At 34.7% G+C, this 17,340-nt stretch overlaps 1 protein-coding gene across 11 annotated transcripts in view; it reads left to right on the top strand.

Annotated features, from left to right (window-relative positions):
* ODR4 (odr-4 GPCR localization factor homolog) overlaps window positions 1–8,419 on the top strand; it is a 42,257-nt gene extending 33,838 nt beyond the window's left edge. For 6 of the 11 annotated variants that reach the window (XM_077157252.1, XM_077157256.1, XM_077157254.1 and 3 more), the window contains 2 exons: window positions 2,014–2,121; window positions 3,260–8,414. In XM_077157252.1, coding sequence (XP_077013367.1) covers window positions 2,014–2,121; window positions 3,260–3,327 — 176 coding nt within the window. In that variant the 3' untranslated portion in view covers window positions 3,328–8,414. Of the gene's footprint in view, window positions 1–2,013; window positions 2,122–3,259 lie in introns of all 11 variants that reach the window. The other 5 variants (XM_077157259.1, XM_077157260.1, XM_077157261.1 and 2 more) reach the window with 2 other exon arrangements.
* The last annotated feature ends 8,921 nt before the right edge of the window (window positions 8,420–17,340 follow it).

Here is a 17,340-nt window from a genome sequence, read left to right on the forward strand (position 1 = left end):
CATTTACAAAGTAGAAATACATCAGTGGAATGTCTTTATAGAAATTAATTATTTGTGCAGAAAACTTTTACCTTTCTTTCATACTTGACCTACTATAGCAGGATATTCACATGTAACTTCAGTAATTAAATTTATAAATACTATATCATGGCAAATAAAACAAAATTTTTGTGCTCATTATGTACAAGTACTCTAATTAAAAATCCTGTCGCAAATAGGATGTCACAATTTTTGAAATTTGTTATCTGATATAAAGATTATATTGACCCAAAGGTGTAAAAGATTTTTAGCAGTAATATTTGCTAATAGAAAACTTTTTTTTAGCGTGAATATAAATTATACTGTCCATTCAAATTTACAAGCTTATAGACAATTTGAAGTTGATGAGATTTAAGTTGTTCAGAATTAAAATGCTAAGAGCCTTGAGAAAACTACAAACTCTGGAAATAGAGAAGACTGGATAGTTCTAGAGACAGTTCAAATTAAAAATTTGTAGGCCTTGTGACTAATTTGATGTAGGGATAGAAAGAAAAAGGAAGACTTGTTTTGTTTTTGTTTAAGTACTATAGTTTGTGCTGTAAGAGAAGAAAAAAAGACCGTCGGTGCCCTTGATTGTAATGAGATAGTTTCTAAGGATTATTCTGAAAATTGGAGTGAACTTTTCTTTATAGGAAATTAATAAAAATTAGGTAATTTTTTTCATGCATTTTGTTAGCACGGATGTCTGTTGCAGTAAGTTTCTGTGTCATCCTTCTGAGCCTGTACTAGTACATTGAGACACAAAGATATCTTTAAGGACACTTTTAATTCAAACAGTAGCTATTTCAGTTTGAATTAAGCAGTAGTATTTAATATCCCTCACTCTTTGGTTCCCTCCTTTTTTTTCTTGGTAAAGGATCCATGAGTAGTAGTTGCTTGCAGCACTCCACTATCTCTGGTGGGGAACAAGTTGCTGGTTTGTCTCCAGGAGTCCATTCACCTGTTAAATGTAGTTCTACTTTCATCCCCCTTACATACTGGGATTTCCTGTAAGATTTTAAGATTCTGTGTGATGTCGTATGATTCCTAAGCATTTAAAAAAAAAAAGTTCAAAACCACTGGCCTTGGATTAAGAATGTTTTCAATTCCAACACTTTTAATCAGTGTTAAATGAATCCAGGTAGGCTCAACCTACATAAATCATCAGCATAATGAAATAGAAAGAGCTCTTATGTTTGAATCCTTGCTCTGCTGTCCATGATGCCCATAAAGGCGCTTAACCTTTCTCAGCTTTGGCTTTCCATTTGTAAAGTGGGATAATGTTTTTGCTTGCTTAACATTCAGAATTAAGGTCACATTTGTGATCATATTTTGCTTGCGTGTTTAGATTTCAGTTTATATCAAAAGTAGGCAAACTTTTTCTCTATATGTCCAGCCAAATAGTAAATACTTTTGGCTTTTGGGTCACATAAGGTCTCTGTCCCATTTTTTTGTTTTTTACAACTCTTTAAAAATGCAAACCATTTTTAAGTCATGAACTGTACAGAAGAGATGTCTGGCCAGGTCAACCTATAAGGCTGCTGTTTGCTGACCCCTGACATTATTAATAATATCAAAGTATTTGAAATTCTTAATCGCTAAACCTGTAGTAAGAATGATATAAATTAAACCTAAGTAAGAGGGAAGTTTACCTTGTTACTATTTCATCTAATTTTTGTATCAGTTTATTTCTATCATATAGTAAACAAATTATAATCATGGGTGTCACTAAAAACTGGCTCTGTGGCCATCTGTTTTATGTAATTAATAAAACTACAGTAAGTGTTTTGAGAATTATGTCAATTTGACACATAGTCCATGAGACTTAATTCTGTTGCATTTGAAAATGAGCTTATTCATTATGTTAAAAAAAGCAACAACAAATGGATGGAAAATGGAGTTGATTGTTTATGTTCTTTAAAATTTTTTTAAAAAGTCATTCTAAACTGGTAATTCTTACTTCATATAGTTTTTATTATTATTCCCCTCTTGCAGCTTCTTCTTCCTCTGTTAACAGTGAAGCTTCATCGGACAACTTAGATGACGAACAACCAGAACAACCAATTAAAACTACAATAGTGTTGAAAATGCAACAAAATATAGGTATTTTACTTCTATAACACTGCAGAGAAGATATTTTAGACTTCCTTTTTCTTGTTACTCCTTACTATTGAGAAACTATTTTCATTTCATTTTGCTTTCTTAAAAGTTAGATTAAGCCAGTATTATGAAAACTGCCAGGTCTTAGAGATAGAAAGACTAATAAATAAGGTATTGTCTCAAGTTCCCTCAAAGATGGCACTTCTTTGGTGTTTTTTAGAAAAACATAGATAATTGAACAAATGTTGTCCAAACTGGTATTTCCAGGATTGCATTTGCAAGAGAGGTTGGTATGTGTTCTATGGAAAAAGTCAAATTTAAGTTTGAAAATTTGTAATACACTTTAGTGTTTTAAAGCTCCAGCAAGTACAACAGTAGCATTAACCTAGCATTTTTCAAATTTATTTTAACATGTAGACTGTTGTTCAGCAGTATACCAATTTGAGAAATGCTTTTGTAAACATTAACCCTTCTAACTAAGAGTTAGGACCCAAAACTTTAGTTATACTTCTTGTCATATACTCATTAGATAAACTTAATGAGTTGCCTAAGTTCTTTATATTTTATGCTTGTGTGTGTGTGGTTTGTCTGAATTCTACCCTGTTAGTTTTTTTTTTTAATTATCATACTGAGGGAAAAAATAAATAAAACAATAAAAGTTAGCCCCCAGTTCCTAATTCGTAGAATTTATGGTGGTGGAGCTTGAGCTGTAGCTTTCAGTGGTTGTACTAATGACTTTGCATTGTGATGGTTGAGACCTATTATGAATTGGGGCTGTCTATTTGGCTGAAGCTAAGTAGCATTACACAGCTCGTGTGCAAATATAAATGTTCATCAACACTTTTTAAAGTATATGACAGTTATTCTCTTAGATATGTATATGTAAGTTCATACATGTATGACCGACACATTTTTTTCCTTAGATTTTGCTAGGTCATGAAATAAATGATTACCATTCTAACCTTTGCAATCTAATTTTTCAACTTATTACCTTTTTTTCCTCTAATACTTGGCAGGCTCTCAGCATATGTATATGTTGTTCAGGCCCTTCATTTGTCCATATTACAGTGCATAGAATCAGTTAAACCTTTCGTTTGCTCATTCCACTTCCATTTATTTTGTTTGTTTGTTTTACTTTTAGGTGTGATTGCAGCATTTACAGTTGCACTCCTTGCTGCAGGCATCTCCTTTCATTACTTCAGTGATTAGAGTGAGGCACAAAGAGCTTACTGATCATCCAGAGAACACTGAGCTTCAATTATGAATGATAAAGTGAAACAGTCCATCTGCACTTAAAACAACAGCCATATCTGCTACCATAAATGCCTACTAGAGGTGTTTTTTACTAAAATGAAATCACCAGTTGCCTTGATTAGGCCTGCTTATATTATAGGTGGCTCAGGTTTCCAAAAATAAAGTTATTCATCTAGATGGAAGTTGCACGTAACAAATCAATATTATCTTTTTTTAAAAGAGATTCCAAATGATAGGATATTTTCATAGATTTTAGTCCTGTTAATCTCAATCATACATTGATCAGGACATTGAGAGTTTGAAGAGTCAGGGCTAGCACAATAACTCAGTAATAGAGTCCTAGGAGTTTTGTAGGGTTTCTGTTGGGTTGTGTAAGTTCACACTCTAGGACCTTTCTAGTAGACACTCAATTCTAAGATGTATGTTCTAATCTGATAGAGGATTAGGCAACTTTTCCAGAGAGGTTTGAATCAGTAAGGATCAATGTACATCATGCACTTTCTCAGATTAATATCTTGTAACTGTTGTAATGTATTAAATAAGACTTCTGCTTTCAGTAGAATGATAGGCTAAATATGCAAAACAACTAGATCCTGAATCCTTTTACATGCAATGCTAGGCTCAAAGAAGTAGGGGAAAATTTTAAGAACCTCACTTCTATCTTTCCTCCCTCCCCTCCTCAAAAGTGAACACATTTTTAGTTGGGAGTTGTGGATATTAAAGCATACAAACAAGCAGACTGGCTGCCATGAGGCAAATGTCAGTAGTAGAACTGTCATATAAAGTGAGCATCTGAATCCAAAACTGTTGCAAGCCAAGGTAGTTGAAAAAGTGCATAAATAGCCCTAAATCTGTAGTATCCTGTAGCTCTTTGTATAAGCAGATATTAATTTTCTCAAGGGGAAAACATTCCTAATTTAGATTCAAACTTCCTATAAGTTAAAACCAAGCAGTAGCATTTCATGACTAAAGATCACCAGGCATGAGTTGAAACTAGCTAGCATGAATGGAAACCTTTTAGAATAACAAACATTGGTTCAACTCTTCAATATCTTATCACCAACACAAAAGATAAAAGATGGAACCACAAGTGGATCTGAAAAAAGAGCCAAATGGAACTGCTAGAAATGAGATACTTATTTATTGAAATTAAAAAAAAACCACCTCAGACGTCGAATATTATATTAGACTCAAATGAAGAAAAACTGTGAACAGAACGCTAAATCTAAAATTATCCAGTGAGAAGCACAGAGAAAGAGCTAGAAATATTAAAGAGAAAGTAAGGGATATGGAGGGAAGGATTATAAAGACTAGGAGGAAATAGAGAATGGGACATGTACAGATGAAAAACAGATTTTACCACCACAGATCTTCATTAGAGAAGCTGCAAAAGGATAACTTTCAAGAAGAAGGAAAATTATATCAAAAGAATGATCTGAAATTAAAGAACCACTGTGTAAACTTTTAATTGATGAAAATCTTATTGTTTATATAAAACAATCATAATGAAAGATTTATAAATAAAATTGTAAATAAATGTAAAATTAAACATCATTATGAAAGATTAATAATGTGTAATTTAAAAATAAGATTGTTATTGGGCAACAAGAGCTTAAAAGATGGGAGAGGGTGATTAAAATTAAAGTATTCTGAGATGCTTTTGTTCAGAAAAAAAGGACTAAGGTATTATGTAACTTTAAATTTTAATATGTTAAATATGCATAGTAACATTTCCAGAGTAACTGCTAGAAGATAAAGGAATTGTAATTCCAAAAGAAAAGAAGTTTAAAAAGTGGGATAAGAAGACAATACCAAAAAAAAGAAGAAATTACAGGAGAAAAATCAGAAAGTACGGTGATAGCAACAAGTCCAGCAATGAATATGAACAAATGAAAGTACTCAGTTGTATACATTAAAAATTAGAAACATGACAAAGATTCCTATTACTCCCACATCTGTCCTCCTTGTCCTGTAGAAAATGGGCAAAAAACAGGAAATGTATTGAAAGAGAATGAAACTAAACACATGAAAAAGATGTTTAACCTTAAGTTATCAACTAAAACTGTAACAAATACTATTTTACATATAATGGATTAAAAAATTAAGAACTGTAACAAAATAATGAAGAGAATATAGAACAAAAAGACAACTTTCGCACTGCAAATGGGATTATAAACTGATAAACCATTTGTAAAGCAAGTTGACATTTTCTTACAAAGTTAAATATTCATGTATTCTAACATTTGGTCATTCTACTTCTACATATATACCCTAGAGAAATTGAATTCTTGCATGTGTGCACCACAAAAGTACATGTGTAAGAATGTTCAAGGTATGCCTGTTTGTCACCACCTAATTGACAAGCGAATGAATTAATACATTTGTGTACACCATAATGAAATAAATTGATGACAGCCATTTTTGGAGATTAGTTACTATAACTGGTCATAAACAATTATTTATGACATGTAGAAAATACACTTGCCTCCTCCCAAGATTTCTTGACATTTCATCTCAGTAGGGCATGAGGTTCACACTCAAGGGCCAGTATCTTGTCATCTAATTCAGTTTCAGATATATATGAGCCACCTTTACTGAGTTCCTCTCTATCTGAAGATAATGTAAGCTCAAACAAATTCTATTCTCCATACTTACCCAGAAAAGCAATGGACACTCATATCCAAAAAGAAAAAAATCATAGATACATAGCAGTGAATGGTCCATAACAATCCTTAACTCCAGTTGAGAATTTGCCATTATTTGGGGAGGAAGGCACTATATGTCTATTTTGCTAATTATTTGGGAACAAGGGACCATATTTCTAATTTTGCTCCCTGAGAACCACTTGGCTCTACTCTATGAGATCCCAACTCTTAACCATCTTTTTCCATGACAAAAGGCTTATGTTCGCAGTTGAGTAGCTTTCTCAACCTGCTTCCTGATTTTAGGAAGTTGAAAACCCAGTAGCCTCTTCATTTTGAACTGTCTGTCCCATTTAATGGTAAAATGATGTAATTACTGTAAAAACTTAATGAATTTCCTTTGACTCAAATTGTAATCCACTCTATTAGACAAAAGGCATATGAATCTATAAAATGAGTCTGTCTCTACCTTTGTTTGGAGTCTAAGTGCTGAGGAACACACCCTTAAGAATCTTAGATACCCCGTTGTCTAGCTGAGAGGTCTACAAAGCATGTCCACACAATTCTTACAAGTCATCTGGCCTAGCTCAGATGTCAATGAGGCACTGCCTTAAATCTTTCTGAAGTCTTAAAGGATACTACAGTTGCACCCTTGATCTTAACCACGTGAGGTTATGTTTCATTAGATTTGACGTGTGACCTGAAGCTATTCCTTATATGAGAACCTTATGCTGTTGAGAGACGATGTTCTGTACTCCGTATTTCCTATAAATTGTACTCCAAAACTGAAGAGTTTCGTATTTAGTTCACTTCTTAAATTTTATCAGTCAGTCAGAAGTCATTTGGCATTTTCAGTAACCTACCAGGAAATCGCCATGGCCAGATCCACAAGTTTCTTAGTTCTATCTTTTACGTTACTGCAGGACAAAGTAGTGTCTTTCATAACAAGTATTGCCATTTATCGCAGATTAAATTATGTACCCCATAAACCTGTTCTTAATCCATTCCTGTGGATGTGAACTCATTTGGAATAAGCCCTTTTGATGGGATTATTTTGGTTGAGGTGTGCCAACTGAAACAGGGTGGGTCTTAATCCTATTACCAGAGGCCCTATAGAGAAGGCCACAGAGAGAAAGCCAATGAGAAAAAGCCAGAAGCAGAAAGTCAAAGGAACCTGAGGAGAAAGGAGAAGACATTTCCATGTACGATGCCATGTGACAGAAAAGCCAAGGACCAAGGATCACTAGCAGCCAGTCCTAGAATCCTGCAATCTTAAGGGAGAAAGCATCACCTTGCTGATGCCTTGATTTTGGACTTCTCCTAGCTTCAAAACTATGAGCTAGTAAATTCCAACTGTTTAAGGCAATTCACTGTACAGTATTTGTTTTAGCAGTTGAGAAACTAAAATACCTTTTAACAATAATTTACTCATTCTTCCATCCTCCACTATTGATTGAAGCTATTCTGCCCAGTTCCAAAGCTAAGACCACAGGTTTTGAATTTTGGTGTAACATCACCCATTTTCTAGGTATCAGTTTCTATTTTAGTTACCTCTTACTCTGTGACAAATGATCTCAAAATTTAGGGGCTCAAAACAACAATTAAACTTTATAATTCTGTGTATAGATTGGCCTCATTGGCTCAACTGGATGTTTCTTGTGTTCCACATGATGTTGGCTGGGGCTTCAGTTACCTAAGGGCTATAACAATTCATGATAGCATTTCCACATGGTTAGCTTGTGGAGAGGACATGGGTGGCATAACCTTTCCATAGTGCTTGGGCTTCTCATAGCAGGTTGGTTGCATTCCAAAGTGCAGGGTCATAAGGGTCAGTGTTTCAAAAGGAAAGAAGTAGAAACTGCCAGCTCTCTGAAGGCCTGGGCTCAGAATTCCCAGAATATTACTTCCTCTGCATTCTTTTAGTCAAATCAAGCATAGGGATAGCCCACGTTCAGTGGAAGAGGAAAAAGAATGGGGATACAGAGAGGGAAAGAACTGATGGCGGGCGTCACTGGCGATTTGTTACCACTCATATATTTTTTAGTGTATGTCAAATGAAAAAAGATTGAAAATACAGGATGAAGGAGGTTATTAAAGAAATTCTAGGGAAGTAATTAATATTACTCTAAAAAAAATGCTCCATATATTACCCTTTTCACAGTCCACCTTTTGCTATAGATCCCTTTTTTTTCCTCATCTCTGCTGTGACATTTCTGTGAACATATAAAATGTCTTTTCCTTTTACTTACTCCTCAACACTCAATAGCTTTGAAGCAACATTACCAAAATAATTGGGGATAATCAAGTTCTATTACAATGCTTATTATACTTGTTGTCTCTTACCTAAAGGATCTATCTAAATATAAATTAGCCACTGCACAATAATTACCTAGGAAATTGCTCTCAATATCTGACTTTTACCTAATAAATAATCACATTCGGAATGTCAAGTATGTTAATAAATATTCACCAAAGGTAGTCAGTGGGTTCTCCTGAAATCCATAACATATTAAAAAGTAAATTAATGTTTTAATAGGTTTTGATTTACTAGTTGTTAAGAACAAGGGATAAAGGTAGAGCTAGAAGTAACTGATTTTTTTTCTCTGTTTTTGTCATTTTTAAGGTGTTTTCACTTGCATCATTTCACTGAAGTGTTATATTCCTGTGTTGTAAGCAGTGCTAAGATTTGTTGAATAAATCAAAATTTAATGGTTAAATTGAAACACATATTGATTAAGTATGTCCCCCAAGAACACAGAAAAAGTTACAAGAGTAGAAATTTGGGTAAAGTTTTTTACCTTTTTTTTTTTTTTACCTTTTTTTTATTGTATAGTATAACATATATGCAAAGCAAAGAAATAAAAAAGCAATAGTTTTCAAAGCACTCTTCAAAAAAATGGTTTCAGGATAGATCCCAGGGTTTGTTATGAGCTACCATATGATCCTCTCATATTTTACCTTCTAGCTGCTACAGAATATAGGAGGCTAGACTTTTTTTTTCCTTTTTTATTTGTGAACAATAACATATATACAAAAAAGCTATAAATTTCCAAGCACAGCACCACAATTAGTTGTAGAACATATTTCAGACTTTGACATGAATTACAATTTCACAATTTTAGGTTTTACTTCTAGCTGCTCTAAAATACTGGAAACTTAAAGAGATACCAATTTAATGATTCAGCATCCATATTCATTTAAGTCCTATCTTCTATGTATAATTCCACCATCACCTTTAATCTTTCCATACCTCTCATTGGGGTTGTGTGGGCTATGGCACTCTAAATTTTTGATATTGGAAGGATCTGTTACTAAAATGGGGTAGAGAGATTATCAACTATCTGATGTTCTGGAAAGACTGGGCTAGCTGTCAGAACTCATGTGGACCAGGGACCCCTCTGGAGATTTTAGGTTTCTGGCAAGTAACTCTAGTGCCTAGAACCTTTGTGGAATCTTATAAATTGCCCTAGGTGTTCTTTAGGATTGGCTGAAATGGTCCTGGTTGGGGGTTGGCAGATTATGATAGGTAAAGCAAGGTCTACCTCATGCTTATGTAAGAGCAAGCTCCAGAGTAGCCTCTCAACTCTATTTGAACTCTCTCTGCCACTGATACTTCATTAATTACACTTCTTTTCCCCCATCTGGTCAGGATGTAATTGTTGATCCCATGGCACCAGGTCTGGATTCATCCCTGGGAGTCCTCTCCCATGTCGCCAGGGAGACTTTCACCCCTGGATTCCATGTCCCACATAGGGGAGAGAGCAATGATTTCACTTGCAGAGTTGGACTTAGAGAGACTGAGCCACATATGAGCAACAACAGAGGTCCTCCAGAAGTCACTCTTAGGCATGCCTATAGGTAGTCTAAGTTTCTCTGCTACCTACATAAGCTTCACAAGAGTAAACCTCATGATCGAGGGTATGGCCTATTGATTTGGGTATCCCTAAAGTTTGATGTAGTATCAGGGGATTCCCTGATGGTAAAGTTTAGTAGTTCCATAGCCTTTCTCCCATCCCTCAGCGGATTTTGTCAATAGTTTTTGGTTATCTGGTTAATATACTCTAGGATGTTTCCAGGCATTACAGTATTCTATACAGGCTTAAAGGACCTCTTTCTTATTCTGTACTCCCTGTGTTTCAGTTGTTCAAATGAGCTATATAGATAGGTTGAATTAGATTATGCACTACAGAAAATTTCAGTTCCAGATCTGCCATTGATCTTAAAGAGTGTGTGTAGTTCTAAAACATAGACACTGTCTTCCTTACCCCTAGGTTCTGGATTACCTTAACCCCAACCTGTTCAGCTTCATTTGTATCTCTAAATATCGGATTATATATATAAAACAGCCTCTCAAAATCCAGAAATAATAGTCACCACTCTGGACTTAATGTGTCTCTTCTAAAAGCTTACAATCTAGGCCCCTGTTTTCTTTTAAGCATTTTCTAAAGGTGACCATACCATTGTTGTTTTTTTGTCTCCGGCTTACGTTCATTCACATCATTGCATACCTCGCAACATTGTTCCTTTTTATAGCAGCACAACTTTTGTGCATAAGTATACACATTGTTCACCAATCTACTTCTCCATCATCCTTCAGTCACCTTCATTCATCGGGCATCATGTATAGTACCCGAAGTCCACAGTCCATCAGCATTCTCAATTTTAGGTAATTTCATTGTTCCCAAAAGACAGAAAACCAATGAACACACCCTTACCAAATAGGAGATCTGTTTAGATCCTCCTAACTCTTGTCCCCTTCCCACATTATTTACTGCTGTGGCAGTGGTAGTGCTGATTGATGGTTTGCTTTTGAACATAGCTCGTGGCACGTAATAGCAGTTTTCCCCCTGTACCCTGGACTTAAGCACTCTTTATACAAGGATCATATCTTTGAAGTAATTCTTATAAGAACTCATTCATATTTCTAGTGTGAGTCAGCGGGACATGTAGTTCTATACATCCGCTTTCAATCTTGTTCGTCTTCAATATGGTAATATTACTTCTAGAAACACTAGAAAATCACCTTCACTCCTATCTATTCCCTTACATTGGAGTTCAACCTCATTAACTAACGGTTCACCTATCTCTAGCTTCTATGTACCTCTAAGTCCCTTGTATTCTGTATTATAAGCCTCTGATTATACCTTTATGCTGGTCAAAAAAAGTGGAATCACAGTATCTGTCCTTTTGTGTCTGGCTAATTTCGCTCAGCATTATATCCTCAAGGCTCATCCATCTTGTCATGTGCTTTAGGACATGATTTTGTCTTACTACTGCATAATATTCCATCATAAGTATATACCAAATTTTGTTGATCCACTCATCTATTGATGGGCATTTGGTTTGTTTCCACCTTCACCTTTTGGCGATTGTGAATAATGCTGCTGTGGACATCGGTATGCAAATGTCTGTTTGTGTCATTGCTTTCAGCTTTTCTGGTTATATACCAAGTAGTACTATTGCTGGGTCTTAGGGCAGCTCGATATTAAGTTTCCTAAGGAACCACCAACCAGTCTTCCATAGTGACTGTACCATTCATTGTGCATTCCCACCAGCAGTGCATAAGCGTCCCATTTTCTCCACATCCTCTCCAATATTTATAGGTTCCTGTTTGTTTAATAGTAGCCATTCTTGTAGATGTGATATAGTATCTCATTGTTGTCTTGATCTGCATTTTCCTTATAGCCAGTGAAAATGAGCATCTCTTCATGTCTTTTGAGCCATCTGTTTGCTCTTCAGAAAAATGCTTACTCATGTCTTTAGCCCATTTTATAGCTGGATTGTTTGTTCTTTTGTTGTTGAGTTGTATGATTTGTTTGTATATACAGCAAATCAAACTTTTGTCTGATATGTGATTTCCAAATATTTTCTGTCATTGAATTGGCTGCCTCTTCACCTTTTTGACAGTCTTTTGAGGTGCAGAAGCCTTTGATTTTGAGGAGTTCCAATTTATCTATTTTTTTCTCTTGTTGCTTGTGCTTTGGGTGTTTAGGAAGCTACTTCCTATTACTAAGTCTTGAAGGTGTATCTCTGTATTTTCTTCTAGAAGCTTTATGGTGCTAGTTCTTATTTTTAGGCATTTGATCCACTTTGAGTTAATTTTTGTGTAGGGTGTAAGATAGGGGTCCTCTTTCATTCTCTTGGCTATTGATATCCAGTTCTTCCATGCCCAATTATTGAAAAGACTATTTTGTCCCAGTTCAGAGGATTTGGGGGCCTTGTCAAAAATCAGTTGACCATAGATTTGGTGGTCTATTTCTGAACTCTTGATTTGATTCCATTGGTCAATGCTTCTGTCTTTGTGCCAGTACCATACTGTTTTGACCACTGTGGCTTTATAATAGGTTTTAAAGTCAGGGAGTGTTAATTCTCCTACTTCATTCTTCTTTTTTAGAATGCTTTTAGCTATTTGGGGTCTCTTTCCCTTCCAGATGAATTTGGTAGTTAGCTTTTCCAAATCTTCAAATTTAGCCTATTTTATAACTGGATTGTTTGTTCTTTTGTTGTTGAGTTGTATGATTTCTTTGTATATACAGGAAATCAAACTTTTGTCTGATATGTGATTTCCAAATATTTTCTGTCATTGAATTGGCTGCCTCTTCACCTTTTTGACAGTCTTTTGAGGTGCAGAAGCATTTGATTTTGAGGAGTTCCAATTTATCTATTTTTTCCAAAGTAGTTGTTGGAATTTTGATTGGTACTGTATTGAATCAGTAGATCAACATGGGGAGAATTGACATCTTAACTATATTTAACCTTTCTATCCATGAGCAGGGAATGTCTTTCCATCTATTTAGATCTCCTTTGATTTCTTTTAGCAATTTTATGTAATTTTCTGTGTACAAATCCTTTACATCCCAAGTTAAGTTCATTCCTAAGTATTTGATTCTTTTAGTTGCTATTTTAGATGGAATCTTTTCCTTAACTGATTCCTCAGTTAGGTCATTGCTTGTGTATAGAAATGTTACTTTTTGCACATTAATTTTATATCCCACCACCTTGCTGAATTTGTTTATTAGCTCAAGTAACTTTGCTGTAGATTTCTCAGGATCTTCCAAGTATAGTATCATATCATCTGCAAATAATGAGATTTTTATTTCTTCCTTTCCAATTTTGATGCCTTTTATTTCTTTGTCTTGACTGATTACTCTAGCTAGAACTTCTAGCAGAATGTTGAATAATAGTGGTGACAGTGGGCATCTTGTCTTGTACCTGAACTTAGGGAGAAGGCTTTCAGTCTCTCTCCGTTGAGTAGGATGCTGGCTATAGGTTTTTCATATATTCCCTTTATCATACTGAGGTAGTTACCTTTGATTCCTATGTTTTGGAGTGTTTTTATCAGAAAGGGATGCTGAATTTTGTCAAATGCTTTTTCAGCATCAATCGAGATGATTATGTGATTTTTCCCTTTTGATTTGTTAATGTGCTGTATTACATTAATTGATTTTCTTGTGTTGAAACATCCTTGCATTTCTGGTATAAACCCCACTTGGTCATGGTGTATAATTCTTTTAATGTGTTTTGGATTCAATTTGCAAATATTTTGTAATTTTTGCATCTATGTTCATTAGGAAGATTGGCATGTAGTTCTTTCTTATAGCATCTTTACCCGGTTTTGGTATCAAAATGTTATTAGTTTCATAAAATGAGTTAGGTAGAGTTCGTTTTTTCTCAATTTTTGGAAAAATTTGAGCAGGATTGGTGTTAGTTCTTTCTGGAATGTTTAATAAAATTCCCCTGTGAAGCTATCTAGCCCTGGGCTTTTCTTTGTAGGAAGATTTTTGATGACTGATTGAATCTCTTTACTTGTGATTGGTTTGTTGAGATCTTCTATTTCTTCTTGAATCAGTGTAGCTTGTTTGTGTGTCTCCAGGAATTTGTCCATTTCATCTAAGTTGTCTAGTTTGTTGGCATATAGTTGTTCATAGTATCCTCTTATGATTTTTTTTATTTCTTCAGGGTCTGTGGTAACACACCCCTTCTCATTTTATTTTATTTGCATCCTCTCTCTTTTTTTCTTTGTCAGTCTTACAAGTGGCCCATCAATTTTATTGGTTTTCTCAAAGCACCAACTTTTGGTTTTATTGATTCTTTCTATTGTTCTTTTGTTCTCCCATTCATTTATCTCTGCTTTAATCTTTGTTATTTCTCTTTTTCTGTTTGTTTTGGGGTTAGTTTGCTGTTCTTTCTCCAGTTCCTCCAGGTTTGCTATAAGTCCTCGATTTTTGCTCTTTCTTGTTTTTTTAATATGGGCATTTAAGGCAATAAATTTCCCTCTCAGCACAGCCTTTGCCACATCTCATAAATTTTCATAAGTTTTAGCCTCATTTTCATTCATCTCCAGATGCCTGCTGATTTCTCTACCAATTTTTTCTTTGACCCACTAGTTGTTTACGATTGTGTTATTTAATCTCCATATATTTGTGAATGTTCTCATTCTTTGGTGGTTATTGAGATCCAGCTTCATCCCATTGTGATCAGAGAAAGTACTTTGAATAATTTCAATATTTTCAAATTTATAAAGACCTGTTTTATGCCCCAGCATATGATCTATCCTGGAGAATGTCCTATGAGCACTCGAGAAGAATGCTTTGAAGAACCTTGTGTTTTGGGATGCAATGACCCATATATGTCTGTTAGGTCTAATTCATTTATCAAGTTATTTAACTTCTCTATTTCTTTGTTGATCTTCTGTCTGGTTGCTCTATCTATAGAGGAGAGTGGTGTATTGAAGTCTCCTACTTTTATTGACGAAACATCTATCGCTCCCTTCAGTTTTGCCAATGTCTGTCTCAAGTACTTTGGAGCTCCTTGATTGGGAACATAAGCATTTATGATTGTTTTATCTTCTTGGCAAATTGATCCTGTAATTAGTTTATAGTGTGCTTCTTTGTCTCTTATGATGTCTTTACATTTAAAGTCTAGTATATTAGTATAGCTACTCCTGCTTTCTTTTGGTTACAACTTGCGTGGAAGATCTTTTTCCATCCTTTCACTTTCAATCTATTTCTATCCTTGTGTCTAAGATGAGTCTCTTGTCAACAGCATGTAGCTGGATTATGTTTTTTAATCCATTCTGCCAATCTGTATATCTTTTAATTAGTAAGTTTAGTCTGTTAACATTCAAAGTTGTTACTGAAAAGGCATTTAATGATTCCACCATCTTATCTTTTTTATTTTATTTGTCAAATCTATATGTTCTTTTCCCTCTTTCTCTTTGTATTCTTTAAATTACCCTTAGTGGCACTCTTCAATTCTGTGCCCTCCTCCAGACCTCCCTCTCCTGTCTTTTTTTTTTCAGCTGGAAAGTTTTTTTGTCTTTGTCTCAATAATCAGACATAGATTATTCTCCCTTTTATCATCTTGATAAAATAATTTGTAAATATTTTATTTATTTAACACCATCAAATGAAGCTAAGTTTTATACTGGACTTTAGAACTTCTGGAATTCTGATCTCCAAAAAGCCTTATATAAAAAAATTCTAATTAAGAATACTTGATCTTTTAGGAAAAACATCCTTCACCAAACTTGTTTAATTTGTTTCATTTGCTAAGGAAATCTTTGTTTACAGAATTATCAAGGGGAATTTAATGATAGGGATTAAGGTAGTTTAATCAGGCCTTAAATTCTATTTTAGTCAAATGTAGTTTGATTGTGGATGTAGTAGAAGACTAGCCCTGTGATTAAAATTCTGAATTTCTAGAAGTTAAGATGCTAGACTGCAATATCTTTGCCTAAACAAAAATCATTAAATATTTTTAAAAATTTTTTTCCTAAGCCTTCATGATAGCACTATTGGAAATCTTCCTTTCCTATTTTTTATTTACAAATGAGATACTAACTAATGATTATTAAAATTGAGTTGTACCCCTAGATCTGCAAATAAGTAACAATAAGTCCATAGAAAGCCACTGAATTCCTTTGATCTTTAGGTTGGAACAAATACTAGTAATGTTAAGCTAACTCTCATTATATAGTGCTTTATAATTTAGAAAGTATTTTCATTTTTGTTATGTCTATTTTAACAATTCAGAAACTGAGGTTCAGGAAAGTGAGTTGCTAAACCTAGCGATTAGTGGGAAATATACATATTAAAGGGAAAGATACTGGTAAAAGAGTGTGATTGAATGCATAGAAGCGAAAAGGGATGACAATACAGAAGAAAATACATGAGAAGTGGGAGGAGATAAACTCTAAAGCATAGAAAGCTTAGGAGAAGAAACACATCTTCTAATATAATAGCTAAGAGGAAGAAGATAAAATGTACAGGTGTATGTAGGTATATAGGTCTGGTGGTGAAAAGTTGAAGATGATACCATATCCAGTCCTCAGACTTCTGTGAAGTTAGCATGGTCATCTGCTGAGAGTAAAGAAAAAAAGGAGAATAAAGGTTTGAGAGAACGGTTGCAAAGAATATTAAGTGTACAAAAGAAAACATAGTAGGATTGCAAATATTGTTAAAACCCCACTTGAGGTTACTAATCATAAATGAATGAAACTGTGAGCTTTTTATTTCCCCAGCAGTTTTTTTACCTTCTTGGAGATTTAGAAGTAGAAGAAATGAATTGTAGTGTTTGGGAGTTGTTTTAGTTTCCTGGCTATTAAAATAAATACCATACAGTGGGCTGCCTTAAAAACAGGAATTTATTGGCTCATGGTTTCAGAGGCAAGAAGGATTCTTTCTCCCAGGGTGAGTATCTTCTGGTTGGTGGCAGTCTTTGGGCTCCTTTGTTTTTCTATCACATGGCAATGCACATGGAGCCATTTTCTTTCTCTTCTGGGTTCCATTGTCTCCCAGCTTCTGGCTATTCCTCATGACTTCTCTCTCCATTTGACTTTCACTCTGCTTATAAAGGACTCTGGTAATCTGGATTAAAACCCAACATGAGTCACACCATTAGTGAAATAATATCTTGAAGAGTTCTTATTTGCAATGTTCTCATTCTCATACCTTCCAGAATGAGAACCAAGATTAAGAACATGTTTTTCTTGAGTATATAGCTACAAGATACCACAGGAGTCCTGTCTAACACATGAGTTGAAAGCAAAGAAGTACTAGAAAATTTAGAAATTAGGGAACTAACAAGAATATTGTTTAAATGATGCACCATGAAATCCAAGGTGAATAAGAAAGAAAGTGTAGACAAAGGATAGGAAGATTGAGAAAGGGATGGAGGGATGGAAGGATGGAGGAAGGGAGGAGGGAGGGAGGGAAAGAAAGAAAGAAAAAGGAGGAAGAAGTGGAGGAGAAGAAAGGAAGGCAGAGGAGGGAGCAATGGGGAGACTGCTTTGATGAATTGGAAAATAAGGTGAAGGGGTCAGTGG

The sequence above is a fragment of the Tamandua tetradactyla genome, chromosome 4 (genome assembly GCF_023851605.1).
Source record: "Tamandua tetradactyla isolate mTamTet1 chromosome 4, mTamTet1.pri, whole genome shotgun sequence".
Classification (NCBI taxonomy): domain Eukaryota; kingdom Metazoa; phylum Chordata; class Mammalia; order Pilosa; family Myrmecophagidae; genus Tamandua; species Tamandua tetradactyla.